General features: G+C 37.0%; 1 protein-coding gene across 4 annotated transcripts in view; it reads right to left on the reverse strand.

The window, feature by feature from the left end:
* LOC107017934 (ATPase ARSA1-like) overlaps window positions 1-13,826 on the reverse strand; it is a 34,589-nt gene extending 20,763 nt beyond the window's left edge. For 2 of the 4 annotated variants that reach the window (XM_015218230.2, XM_015218231.2), the window contains exons 1-10: window positions 13,594-13,806; window positions 10,652-10,851; window positions 10,460-10,522; window positions 10,174-10,284; window positions 9,832-9,906; window positions 9,666-9,734; window positions 9,527-9,592; window positions 8,883-8,960; window positions 8,698-8,796; window positions 7,944-8,078 (exon numbers count right to left, since the gene is read on the reverse strand). In XM_015218230.2, the coding sequence (XP_015073716.1) occupies window positions 7,944-8,078; window positions 8,698-8,796; window positions 8,883-8,960; window positions 9,527-9,592; window positions 9,666-9,734; window positions 9,832-9,906; window positions 10,174-10,284; window positions 10,460-10,522; window positions 10,652-10,851; window positions 13,594-13,729 (1,032 nt within the window). In that variant the 5' untranslated portion in view covers window positions 13,730-13,806. Of the gene's footprint in view, window positions 1-7,943; window positions 8,079-8,697; window positions 8,797-8,882; window positions 8,961-9,526; window positions 9,593-9,665; window positions 9,735-9,831; window positions 9,907-10,173; window positions 10,285-10,459; window positions 10,523-10,651; window positions 10,852-13,593 lie in introns of all 4 variants that reach the window. The other 2 variants (XM_015218229.2, XM_015218232.2) reach the window with 2 other exon arrangements.
* Window positions 13,827-14,749: the final 923 nt, after the last annotated feature.

Genomic DNA, 14,749 nt, shown 5'->3' on the forward strand with positions numbered 1-14,749 from the left:
GAATCAACACCATTGAGTCATTAAAGATTATGGAGAGTTATCCTCTGAGCCGGCAGAAATCAAGAACTCTATTGTGGATTTTTACCACCATTTGAATAAGGAGGTAGAAAACTGGAGACTCTCACTAAATATTCTAAACGTACAGAGAATAACAATGGAGGAGCGGAGCTGGTTATCTAGAGAATTCAGTGAGGATGAGGTGCTAGAAGGGATAAGATTGTGTGCTTGTGATAAAGCACCTGTCGCATCAGAATTATTCTGGTAATTTTTGAGGCATGCTCTAAACTTGAGGTGAATTGGAGGAAAAGTAGCATTTTTCCTATTAAAGAGGTCCAATAGATTCAAGCTTTGGCTAATATATTGAAGTGCAAAATAGAGAGGTTGCCTACCATTTATCTAGGTATGTCATTGGGTGCTAAGCATAAAGCAGTTAGCATCTGGGATGATGTACTAGAAACATCAGAGGGGAGACTGGCACTTTGGAAATCTCAATTCATCCTTGGGGTGAAGAGTCACTGTGATTAATTCTGTTTTAGACTCTTTGCCAACATATGTGATGTCACTTTTTCTGATTCCCGGCAAGGTAGTCAAAGCTATAGACTCATTGAGGAGAAACTTCCTTTGGCAAGGTAACAAGATTGAGAAGAGCTACAACTTGGTTAAATGGATGGCGGTTCAACAGTGGAAAAGATATGGGGGTTTGGGAGTAAGAAACCTAGAGGTACACAACAATAACTTACTCACCAAATGGTTGTGGAGATACAATTTGGAAGATCAAGCTCTATGGAAGGAACTCATTCAACACAAGTATGGTCAGGAAGATCAATGGTGTTCAGAGGAAGAGAGGAAGTGACAGAAACATATGGTGTGGGAGTATGGAGGACTATAAGAAACCTATGGCTGGCTTTCAGAGACAATGTAAGGATAAAGGTTGGTCGAGGAAATAAGGCTCTGTTCTGGAAGGAAGACTGGACTGGTCAAGGGTCCTTGGAAAATTTATTCCCTAGGTTGTTTCCCGTTTGCCTGAATCCTGACAGCAAAATACAAGAGGTTTGGTCCCCACAAGGATGGAATTTGCTCTTTAGGAGATTTCTTAATGATAAGGAAATAGAGTGGGTAACGCGTATGCTAGCTTTGATTGGAGATTTTCCTGGCACAAATCTGGAAACAGATAAATTGTTATGGAGGCATCATACTGACGGTCAATTCTTTGTGAACAGAATGTATAAAAGGATCTAGCCACAATTGCGGGGAAGAAATCAGGCCATGGATGCCATATGGAAGAGTGTAGCCCCTACTAAGGTGAAGTGTTTCACGTGGTTGGTAACTAGGAGAGCTTGCCTGACACATGATAAACTTCAAAAGAGGGGACAAATTGCCTCAAGATGTTATCTTTGTAAAGAGGCCCTAGAAACCAACAATCATCTGTTTCTCCACTGCAAAGTAACAACACAAAGTATGGGCTCTATTTACCAATATAATGAGTCTAAATTGGATTATGCCAGAACATACAGCAGACCTACTAATTTGTTGGGTCTGAAGGGGAGGTAGTAAAAGCCAGAGGAGGTGATGGAGAACCGTACCTGCTTGTATCTGGTGGAGCATTTTGAAGGAGAGAAATCAGAGAATTTTTGTAGGGAAAGAATGCACTATAGAGAAGATTAAATGGAAAGTAATTGCCACTTTAGTTTTTTGGTGTAAAGAAATGAACATAGAAGAAGAAATTCAACTAGTGAATTTCATAGGAGCTTTGTAAGTAGTCCTGTTTTTTGTTGGTCTTTCTATGTAACTTAACACTTTTGGAGGTGGCCAACATAGCCCTTAATGCTGAGGAATACAATGCTACCAGTTTCACAAAAAGAAAAAGGCTAACACCTTGAGAGACTAAATATGGTTGTACTACCATGAGTTAAAGCACAATCGACCACAAGGCCACCATCCTTTAATGGAAAATGTTACGGTTGATGGAAGGTCGGGATGCAAGACTTTCTTGTTGGGGAGATGACCAAGAGCCATGGAATATTATTGAACAAGGTCAAAAGATCTCGATGGCCAAGGATGACAACAGGAGAGGAACCGGTCTATAGAGTTCGCTGATGAAGACATCAAGGAAGTCCCAAAGAATATGTCAAAGCCAAAAAGGTTCTCATTTGTGGCATTGGATCTGATGATTATAGTCAGTCTTCATGCAATAATGCAAAACAAGTATGTGATACATTGCAAACTACACATGAAGGAGTGTCATGACCCTAGACTACCCCCTAGACGTGGCCCCAAGCTAACCCCATGGCATAGCATGACCCTAAGATGACATACATAACTGAAATAACATGAAAAGCGGAATAAAGTTGAATGCCTAGACATAGCATAAAAGAGAAATTTAAGTACAAGACACATGTGTGAAAACACTAATGTTTGAAATAGCCTCTAACATATGTGAGTTGACAAGTCTAGCTCACTCAAATAATCTGAAACTGAAGAAAAGTTTGAATGAACATAAGGACTTATAATTGGTATGTCCTCGAACCATAAGGGCTCACTAAAATAGTGGTAGGCTGATAAGAGATTGTACTAAGCACGCGCTTGATAAGATGCAGTAGGACCTATATTATGAAACAATACAGGCAGAAAAGTATGCGACTAGTACTTGGAATGTACTAAATATTGGAAAATGCATAAACATGACATTATAACATGATAAGTCCGTAAAACATGTTAAGACCAAGTAAACATAATATGAAAATTGATGATATGATTATGAAAACATAGTACAAGATCATGCAATATTCTGAAAATCATAACATATGTGAGAGATACCGTTAACCGACATAAACCATGTGAGCTACAACATGGAGTTTAGTGTAGTATTCACACACCAAAAAGAGAGTGCCCTACTTGCCAAGATAAGGACCACAAGTCTGACATAAGGTGGATCCACTAGCTAAAGTCTGAAAAGACTAAGTCCTACAGGGCGGGGCCACGTAGTTTTGGGATAAAGGAATTGCTAGTAAAGGTCCCATGCCTCTACTAAGAAGTGAGCTTCATCCCAAGGTCCACTTGATGCTAAGTTATCTCCCAATGGAAAACATGCTAATCATAGAAACAATAAGAATCTGGTAATACTGAATCATTCATGGAGAATTTAATGATTATAAGAGTAGCTCCTTAAAATTATGATACATAACATAATCTGAGAGACTTTATCATAAAGAATCTAAATCATGATAATCATATAAACTAATGATATGAAACATCCTTAATTTTATTTTTAAGATTGTGACCACTTTAGCCATTAAATCTAAGATGGACTTTCTGATTTAATATCGAACTCATCTACTGATTCCAACACGATCCATATATTTTATACTAGATTCTGAGCACTTTCCAACAACTGTTGCATTGTAAAGAAGTCTATATGGAGCAACCACCTAATTTTGTAGCTCAGGGGGAGTTAACTATCCTTGTATGTTGATTACGTAAGTCACTCTATGGTCTGAAACAATTTGCACAGCCTTGTTTTGGAATGTTTAACACTGTAATTTTATAATTTATCACTGTGTTTTATCGGCATTATGCATCAAATCCAATATTTAATGAGAAGACTAAGCACATTGAGATTGACTATCAATTTTGTGAAGTCGAGTGATCAACTTGTAGATATCTCACCAAACCCCTCATTGGTCCTCGTATTAATTACATTTGTAACAAGTTAGGTACATATGATTTCTATGCACTAGCTTGAGGGGGAGTGTTAGAATAGGAATAGGACTAGTAAATAGTACCATACTTGGTAAAGGACTGTATTGTAGTATCTATAAATAGAGTCTCTCAATAATAATGTAGATAACAACCCAATTCAATAATTTCTTATCCTATATTTCTCACAAGAGGTTTCTTTGGGACTCAATGGGTGAAGAAGGACCTATTGATGAAGTTCCCACATACCTTGATAGAAACCCTAGGTGAAATTAGAGAAGACTTGGACCTATGGAATCCTTGTTCTTGCCTTAGGAGAGAAGCTTCAGGGAGATGAATTTGATTTTGAGTGAATGAGAGAGAATGGGGAGGTTAAGGGCCTTAGGAATCAATTATAGCCTCCAAAATAAACCCAACATGACATAGTATAGGAATTAAAAGAGTGGGAAAAGGCCCAACTACCACTGAGAAATAGCTGTGGAACAGCCTTAACGGGCACCATCCACAAACGGTATAACCTTCTACCTTCCGTGAAGTGGCCTGTAGAGACAAAGGGAAGAAATCTGACTTTCTGAAGTTCAACTCTACAGTCCGTAAATTGTTCCACGATCGGTGCATTCACTCATCCTGTCCAACCACCAAAATGTCCCACTTTCAAAACCTTCATTACTCGACAACGCCTACGGTCTATGGAACCTTACACGGGCCATATAACCTCTCGTACAACATCCTGAAGTCCACTGGTATGATCTACGGACCCATCTACTATTCGTAGAACCATCTACAAGTTGTGGAAACACCTTCATTCTATCAACCTCAAACACCAACTTGTTGAAGATGATCAACGGATGGGTCTACAGTCTGTGAATCTCTTTACGCGATAAAGCCTTTCGTAAATGTGATCCTAAATTTTCCCCATCCTGAGGTCCTTTCCATGATTGGCTTCCACGAACATGAGAGTTGATATGGTCTGGGAACTTCTCTTGTTGAAGTAAATGTTGCAAACATTAGCAATTTTTTCTACACTTTTTTGATTTAGGCACTCCCGAGGTGTTAAAAGGGATGAGCCAAGTCAAGAAGTCAAAGATTGCAATGCTAAATAGGCAATATGAGCATTTTAAAAAAAATAAAGGATGAACTCTTCAAGAGATGTTGAATAGATTCATTGACATCAGTAATGAATTGAATTCTCATGGAGATCATCCCTTGAAGGAAGAAGATTGAAAAACTTATAGATATATTACATGACTCTTGGGAAGCAAGGTCAATACAATAATGAAGGCAATATTTGGAGACAATGTTATGGATAACGTCGTGGGAAACTTGAAGACCTATGAAATGAAGAAATTCCAAAATCGGAAGAATGCTCCACCAAGAAAGGATGTGAACCTGGTCCTTAAAGCCACCCAGAATCAAGATTTGATGAAGAAGGTATGCTAACCTAGAGGTTCCAAAGGATTATCAGGAGAGAAGGGCTCTAAAACAGAGGTAGCAGCTCAAATTCAAGAGCACCTGATAGAACAGAGGTAGCAGCTCAAATTCAAGAGAGAACCTGATAGGGGGTACTCTGAGGTATGCCACAGATGTGAAGTACTGACCACATTATCCAGAAGTGTCTAGAAAGAGAGACTAAATGGAGAAGGAATGCTCTTGACAAAGAAATCAGGGTTCAACTTCCTGGAAGCAGGATGATACTCAAATAGATCAAGTAGTAAGGAAAGCACTAGCCTCCATGGACTCCTCAAGTGCTGATGAAGATGATGATGTTGAAGAGTACAATCAATTGCTACTGACCATGGAAGAACCTGATAATATGATTTAGCCACTGAATATGAAGAATGAAAGGTTAAGGTGAGTGAAAATAGAAGCATGTGATATGCCGGTAGTGCTTGTTCTAGACACATGAAAAGAGAAGGAAATTTTTCTTTCACTAGAAGCCTATCAGGGAGAGAGTGGAATTTGGAAAGCAAAAAAGACATCACTAGGATTGAAAACATTGAAAAATCCCACTCCCATGCAATTGAGAATATATATCATGTTAAAGCATTAAAGCACAACCTATTGAGTGTGTGACGGATATGTGATAAAGGGAACCAGGTTGTATTCACCTCAGATGAATGTACTCTTACACGTTCCAAAACCAAGAACCTGGTTCTCAGAGGAAAAAGACACAAAAATGTATACACAGCTGATGCCATGGCTCCGTTGAGGAATTAAGCTATAAGCTAAGCTGCACATGAGAATGACTTACTATTATGGCACAAAAGGCTAGGATGTGCAAGCTTCTCTCAAATCAACAAGTTGATATCAAGGACTTGGTTCTTGGGTTGCCAAAATCTATGTTATGGACAAAAGGTATGTGATGCATGTGTCGAAGGAAAACATGTCAAGTCTCTCATTCAAATCAAAGAAGATGGTAAGTACAACCCGACCACTAGAGCTGTTAAACATAGATATGTGGACCTACGAGTATTCAAAGCAGAGGGAGTAAGAGATACATGTTTGTGATTGTTAAAAATCATTCCAAGTTCACATGGATATTGTTTCCTGTCTCCAGGGATGAAACGTTGAATCTATTCTCAATATTTGTGAAGGAGCTACGAAGGAAGTTGAGTGTTCAAGTGGCTAGCATCATATCTAACCATGGTACTGAATTGAGATTGCTAGTTTTCTAGAATAATGTGGACATCAAGGGGATCAATCACAACTTTTGAGAACCTAAAACTCCACAGCAAAATGGTGTTGTTCAAGGAAGAACAAGATTTTGGAAGACATGGAAAGAACTATGTTCACGAAGTAATCTTCTAGAGTTATTTTGTGCTGAAGTTGCCAACATTACATGATATATCATCAACAAATGCATGATTAAACCTTTGTAAAGAAGACTCCCTAGCAACTTCTGAAGGGAATCAAGCCAAACTTCACTCATGTTATAGCTTTTGGGAGCAAGTGTTTTTTCCACAACAATGGAACAAGCTCGATGAAAGTTCGATGCAACAAGTGACAAGGGAATCTTTATTGGATATCCATCACATAATAAGGCTTACAAGGTATACAACTAGAAGACCTCATATGTTATCGAAAGTGTTCATGTAAATTTTGATGAATCTAATAGCCTGAAGGAGAGGAGCACAGGATGATGATGATGTTGAAATTGTGATAACACAGAGCTATGATCATAACCTTCGCAAGACCTTCCAAAGAATTTGGTTAAAAGGAGGTCACATGGGTCACAAAACAAGAACTTGAACAAGATATGAAGTTGACAAGATAGTATACATGAACCTGGTTCACCTAAACCTCTAGGAGCTGAGCTGAGCAAAGCATCAAACAATTGCTTTTTTTAAAAAAAATGGTAACTTTCATCAAACAGTTGCCGAGAGAACTAAAATATGGAGAAACCGGTCATATAGAACTTGTGTGTGATAATCAAGTGGCCTTTCATATCACATAAAACTCGGTGTCTCATGAGAGGACTAAGCACATTGAGATTTGATTGTCACTTTGTCAGAGAAAAGATACTCTCAGGCAAAGGTGGACCCACATACAAGGTTGGGGATGAACATGCACCCATTAACTTCGAAAAAAACCATGTATATATATGTATATCTATCTTGAGAAGTTGAAATAAGCTAGGATATAATTAGTAGTGTACCCATAAGGAGCATAGGAGTGTCTTTTGTTGCTGGTATAAGCCAGAGGAATCACCATTGAGACCAGAGTTCAAATCCAGCTAAAACCCTTTTTTGTTATTTTTATTTTTAAGTTTTACTTAGAGCTCAAATTGGTACACCCAAAATCTTTAAATCCTTGGTTCGCCTCTCTCAAGAGATATTGTTACAAAAATTTTGAAATTAAGTGATCAACTTACGTTAATCTTCACCAACTCTCCTCCCACCAGTCCTCGTACTAATTACATTTGTAACAAGCTAGGTACATATGATTTGTATGCAAGGGGAAGTGTTAGAATTGGAATAGGCGAATCGGAATAGGTATATACAATCCTACTTAGAATAGGAATAGAAATAGTATATAGTATACAACTTGGTAAAGGATTGGATTATATTGTCTATAAATAGGGTCTCTTTATATTTTCAGCACTCTTGTATTATGATAGGTTTTATCTTTCCCCTTCCTAGAGACTACTACCCTAGTATTATAAATCTTGCATCCTCTCGATGCTTTGTTATAATACACTTCTCACTTCATTAAAAAGAAGATTTGAAATGGGATTAAGCTGGTCAAACCTTTCTTTTCATTGCGCAGAACTTGCAATCTGAGGCTGATGGCGGGAGGATCTGATTAGCAATAAGCCTCTTGACAGGAACATCTTCCACCTTTAAGGAAGCACACAACCTGGACGATTCGCTAATTGCCATAACCTAAAGGGCACATGGTGACGTCCACCGGAAGCAGAGTGAGAACCACAAGTCAACAAGCAGCTCATTACTTTTCATATGGCAACAAAACCAAGGTATTTTGCACTATTAAAGTTTACACTAATTGTATTTCTCTAACATGGTCTATTTGCAAACTTCTCGTAAGCCAAAATGTTAGGTTCAGGCAATTTTTTGAACTTTAAGACTTGATGTAGTTGACAGATAACTAGGAGTAGGTTTTATTTCTAGGTGGGGCAATTTAGAGTTTAGTTAGTTCTACTCTGTACAGGAATTTAGCCTCTTTGCCTTAAAATTCTTTTGGATTCGAAAAACTGACATGACATACCAATAGCTAAAAAAATTTATTGAGACTTATATTTCAGGAAGTACACTTCAGTTTATAAAATTTTTAATTTAAGCTCAACTGTAAGGCAAATATAATAGTTGTGTGATGCAAACCTTGGAGACCACGGTTCAAATCATAGCAGGAACAAGACACACTATAGGTGATATCTCCCCCTCTTAGAAGTTACCCCGTATACAGTGGTTTCCGCCTTATACTAAAAGATCCTAATCAGGCAGATACAGGAAAATATGCAAAACACCAGACAGAAAATATTACCGTGGGGATTGTTACTATGATAAATTCTGTCGAGGTTGTGTCACGAAAAAGCTCTCTTACTTTTATCATCCTCTCCCTTAACCGCTCCAATTTATCTGCCTGCACACATCCGAAATATGTGAGATTGACAAGTGTTATGCACATGAACACCCAGCGGTACATATTCCTAACTATGTAAAGCTTACAGCATCTGGCTTGGGCGTTCCTTCCTGGCCAAAGACAGACTTTATTGCTGAAGTGGCAGAAGCTATCTTCTGTCTCAACTGAAAAAGAGTTTATCCAGAGTAAAACAAAAAAGTAGATTACAGAGTTGAACCAGGTCAAGAATACTTTAAATGTGAATATATGATAACAGGCAGCTGGAAGGGAAAAGGAATTCCAGGACCTTATTCAGTTGCAGAAAGAAACTAGCTGTCCAACTAAGAACCATAAGCCAAAAAGTTGCATTTATTGGGGAAGAGAAATTTTAAGCAGCAAATAATTTGTAGAGCATAATAAGGAACCAAGTAGTTGCACACTGGGAATACAATGCAGAGAATGAATATGAGAGGCTTCAAGCACAACAAGTGAAGGTCTTTCTGCATTCCTTGAGCATTATTATACCTTCGGTATTCATTGCGGATTGGTTATTTGTCAGTACCGAGTTATATACTAGGTTAAATAAATCATCCACTCTTTTCACACATTTACTCTGACAGAACAACTGATCAATAAGTACATGACAGAAGCAAGACGTTTCCTAAAGAGAAAATCTGTCCATATCATGTTTTTGCATTCCTGAAATTCTTTTCGAATCAAAAGCAGATATGGAATTGAACAGGTTTGCTACCTTCAATAGCTTTCCAATTGATTTATCCAAGAAGTCTGGCAAGGATAAGAGTCGTAGAGTATGTCCCTGAGAGGAACCAATAAATATTAGGAATGTCTTCCCAAAACATAGTTTACAGGACATATCATGCTGTGCTCACCGTCGGGGCTGTGTCAAACACAATACGAGTAAACATATTATATTCCTGCGATTCAAGGAATTGCATAACCTGGCAAGAAGATCTGTAGCCAGTTAGGATGAAGGAAAACATTAACACTTCCGATGGAAAATATGAACAAAAACTTGAGTATAAAAAATTATGGCACCTTTGAAATTGCAATGGCTTCATCTAGACCAGGAGGGGGTGTATCCAGCAGTTCTCCAAGCTTTAGTTCCCCAAGCTTGCACATGCAAGAATAGGAATAAGCTAGTAGTGAAACAAGTGAAATCAACTCCATTTTGGTCAAGAAAATCTATGGTCGAAACTAAACACGCAAGTGGCAGAGGGATTTAAACAAAAAAAGAAAAGGACTTCAATTCCATTACTTCTCGTAAGTGCAACCTAAGCTTTATGTGGCTAGATAAAAGACTTATTTCCCACTTTTATCACTCTTATTAAAGAAGAGAACTCACAATGATTTGATTTAATTTAGGGAAAAGAATTCTACCTGTTCAGCAAGCACTCCAAGGCCCATGCCGTCCATAAAGTCTTTGATACCAGATCCTCCACTTATCTGGGTTGCACTTCGAAATTCTTCCTTGGCCTTTTCAGGATTCAACTGACATATTGACAATAGTATTCAAAATGAGCCTTAAACATGACACTGTTTAATTAAGTACCAAATCCCCAGCCACCCCTATCCCTGGCCTCCAGCGAGGAGAACATAGCAATACTGGGTTATTGATTTTAGGTTGGATATCACCAAAGACAAGTAGGAAGAGGCTTTTCACAACCTCAAGCGCAAATAATGGAGAATACGGGCCTTCAACTGGAACTAGTGTGCCGCCAGTCAAATCCTACAGTCAGAACATGCAGACTGAATGAATGTTGTCACACAAGAAAAAAGTCCAAAAAGGAAAAGGGAAGAAGTGATTCAGAGAACTGCCTGAAATGCAAAAAAAAAAAAAAAGAACACTATCTTATACCTGGGCAAAAGAATCACTTAAGGAATGTGCAGGATCAGTTGAAACTACTAAAGTGGGATGACCATTATTTGCAAATTTTACAGCAAGTGAAGCAGCACAACTTGTCTTCCCAACTCCTCCTTTACCACCTAGCATGTAATACTTCCGCTCGGTCCCAGAAACCATTTCATCAAATCCAGCAGGAGAAGCTACTGCTCTCACTGCCATTAGCACAAAGATTTAGCAACATTAACAAGGCCATAATAATTGGCATGGCTAGTGAAAGAAGTGAAACACTCTTGGGTTACCGTTTCTAATTGAATTCTAGTTAAATAGTTCTGATTGAGCTTACAAGGATTTATATATACCACTTCATATTTTATTACTCGCAGGATGAAAAGATTACACAGAAGTATACCATATAGACTAGACAAAACATCAAAACTTTCACATTTGCAACCATAAACTGGGTCTTTTACACCACACAGAAATTAAGGACAACAAATTCATCAGCAGCTACCAGATGGTCAAACTAAAATTGTAATCAGGCTAATATCATAATAACCATCACCCTCATTTTAACGAGTGAAGTGGTATTACTGAATATATCACTGGTTGCGTCATCTTAAACCATACGATATTTGCTGGAACTGCAAGGGCAAACCATCTCCATCATCTTAATCTTGTAGCTTATGTCGCTTAGTTTTATCTGGCATCCAAAGATATTACTCAATTCGACGATTGTAAAAGAAAAAAAAATCAATGAACGGTTGGTCCTAAATGATGAGGAATATGGTGCAGTCACCTATATGCTAAGTATACAACTTGCAACTTCACACATTCTTACTTAAATTATTGCCAGAAATATAGGAGACGGATATTATTAAATTGTTATGTCTAAATTATTATATAGACCTTATTTAGAGGCACTATAGGATATTGTTTACTATTCCTATTCCTATTATTCCTATTCCTATTCTAACTAGGATTGTATATACCCATTCTTATTCTAAAACTCCCCCTCAAACTAGTTCATATAAGTCATGTGTACCTAGCTTGTTGCAAATTGTAATTAATACGAGGTACGACGGGGGGCTTGAGGAGATATCTTCAAGTTGATCACTCGTCTTCACAAAATTGACGGAACGTGCTTAGTCTTCTCATGAAATATTGGATTTAATGTATAATGCTAGTTAATCTCAATGTGCTTGGTCTTCTCATGAAATGCTGGATTTGAGGCATAATGTTGATAAAACACAGAGTAATAAATTCCTAAATTACAGTGTTTAACTTCCCAAACCAAGCCTGAGACCATAGAGTGACTTACACAATAGACATACAAGGCTACGAGACTCCCCCCTGAGCAAACAGAAATAGGTGGTTGCTCCATATAGACTTCGTCCTCAAGATCACCTTTTCTTTTTTGCAAATCATAACACTGGCTGAAACATGCCCATGCGCCAGATTGCTAGATTTGATGGCTGAAAGTGCCCACAGAGAAATAAAATTATACGGGTAGGGTTGGAATGATGGCACGCCTAAATTTGTCGTCTTTATTTAAGAAAATACCAAAGGCGACACCTTTCTCGCCATGACGTCGCCTTTTGAAGATCGCCGCGCCATAAAGCTAAAAGGTGATGAAGGGTCGCCTCACCTCTCGCCATTGGCGACAAGGCGATCGCCTTTCACAACATTGCTTTCACCAACCATTTGGTAATCTTCCCATTTATAGTACAAACTGAACAGGACTCACTGCTTTACCTTAAATGGATTAAAACCAAACAATTGAACGGAATTAACTTAAACAGTGTAAAAAGTAAAATTGATTCAAAATTGATCAGACCAAGCAAACATAAATCCCATTGAACTTAGAGGCAATGGTGCACCCGCCTTCTTTAAATACTTGATTCGGCTTTGATCTTTCATCCTAAGGGAGACTATTAATGGAAAGCAATTAATTCTATATTTTGAATGCACAACCAAATACTTGATAAATTCAATACAAAATTTATGACCCTGCCGCCTTTTTTAAATTCTTGATTCGGCTTTGATCTTTCATACTAAGGGAGACTACTGATGGAAAGCAATTGAAAGCACAACCAAATGCTTCATAAATTCAATACAAAATTTATGACCCTGATTGTTTCTCTTATGTAGCAGACCAAGTGACTCCTGAGAGGAAAACATTTGGGCCAAGGCATTTGACTAAGAGTCAACTGAGAGGATCAAGACCCAAGTTTTAATCATTCAGGGTGGTTTGATTGGTTATTATACTTACGTGGAATATTAGCTTAGGTGTACTTAGAGGCATTGCCGCATAGGTGCACCTGCATTGTTCAAATCCTTCATCCAGGTCTAATCTTACATCCTAAGGCAACTAATGGCTACTCTACCGAGCGTTTTCTAGTTGCTAAATTCTACAGTTTTGATAGCCATATCATACTACTCCTATGGCAGTTATCATTTGTTAGACATCACCTGTATTACTATTTTGTTTTAAGTCTTAACTGAGAATCTTTAAAACAAAAAAGAAAAATGTTAATCATTTAATTTTCAACACCCTGTCAAACTTTATATTGGCAAAGCAGAAGGAAAAATCCCCATTTTTCGCTACCCTATAAATGCACACAGGGTAAAACCCCGCAGAAGGCAAACCCACTTGCCAAGGGGTTTCAAACTTTGACACCGCCAACGTAAAAGTCCCAAGCCCAAACCACTAGGTTCAGGTATAAATCCCCATTTTTTCACAACGGCGGAAATAAAGAATAATGAAATAATATTTCTTTATCAACAAAAGGAAACCTATAACTGGATTTGTCTTCTTCACCTCAAAATGGGATTCCCATTTTCGTTCCTTGTTTACAAATTATAATTATATGAAACACAAAAGGTTCAAATAAAAGTAATTGAGTGGCAGAGTAACAAATAGCAGAAAATCTTGTGTTTTCAATAGAGAAACTTACCTTGCAAACACTTAATGGGCTGTTTCTTGAAGGAAATGAAAGTAGCCGAGCTGAAGGTTGGTCTGAAGTTGAAGAGGGAAAGTGGGTGTGAGGGTCTGAGAGAATTAGAAGAATGGCCATATCCCACAACTTCCATTGCCAAAGATGAAAACACTTTCTTGGGTCTCCACTATCTTCTCTTAGCTTCTCCAGTTGCACACATTACTTGTGCCAGAAAAATGAGCGAACACCTCACCAAAAGGTGTTTTAAGGGTCATGAAATTAAGGGTGTGTTTGGAAAGCACCTCATAATTGTAATTGGTATTAGCCTAGTAATAATAAGTGCAATCACACAAGGTTAATAATAAAATTTAAAAATAATATTTGATTATGCAAAATTAAAATTTTATAAAACATGATAATTAAGGTCTTTTATAAATGATACTGAATTTGAGATATAAATTGCCTTATGAAAATATATTAATTAATAAATATATATTCTTATTTAATATTATAAAAAATTAGTATATTTTAATTAAATTAGTTATAAAAATAATTACTATGAGTATTATGAAAAATATATGTTTGATAAAAATGTTAATGTTATAAATATAATGTCATAAAATTATTAAAATCTTTGAAAGAAAGATTATTTATCAAGCCTAACTAAAAAATGACTTACAATGTGAATAATTTTTGCTCGTTTGGTCTCGCTATTTCGTTCCTGATTCTCTCTTTCAAACTTCTTTCCATCCTGGGGATTTCTTCTCATTTCGTCTGTTCTGCTAGTTGGTGTCTCTCTCTCTCTTACTTATCTATTTTCTTCCATCTTTACCTCTCCTACAAGTCAATAATACTAAAATAAATTAAACTGAAAATATAACATTCCAAAAGAAAAAAAAACAATATTTTCATCCATCTTTACCTATCCTACAAGTCTATAACCTTACTCAAAAATGAATTCTACCTTAACTTTAAATTAGAATGCTAACAAAATTATGATAAGAAAAAAAAGATAAATAATACGAAAAATTGAGTGCAATCACATAAAAATAAAGGTTGAAAATGAGAAGTAAATGAAATATATTTAAAAAAAAAATTTAGAAAGTATATAACAAAATATATTTAAGAAAATAACAAAAATAAAATAAATTAAAATGAAAAAAATATAAAAAAA

This window comes from Solanum pennellii, chromosome 4 (genome assembly GCF_001406875.1).
Source record: "Solanum pennellii chromosome 4, SPENNV200".
NCBI lineage: Eukaryota > Viridiplantae > Streptophyta > Magnoliopsida > Solanales > Solanaceae > Solanum > Solanum pennellii.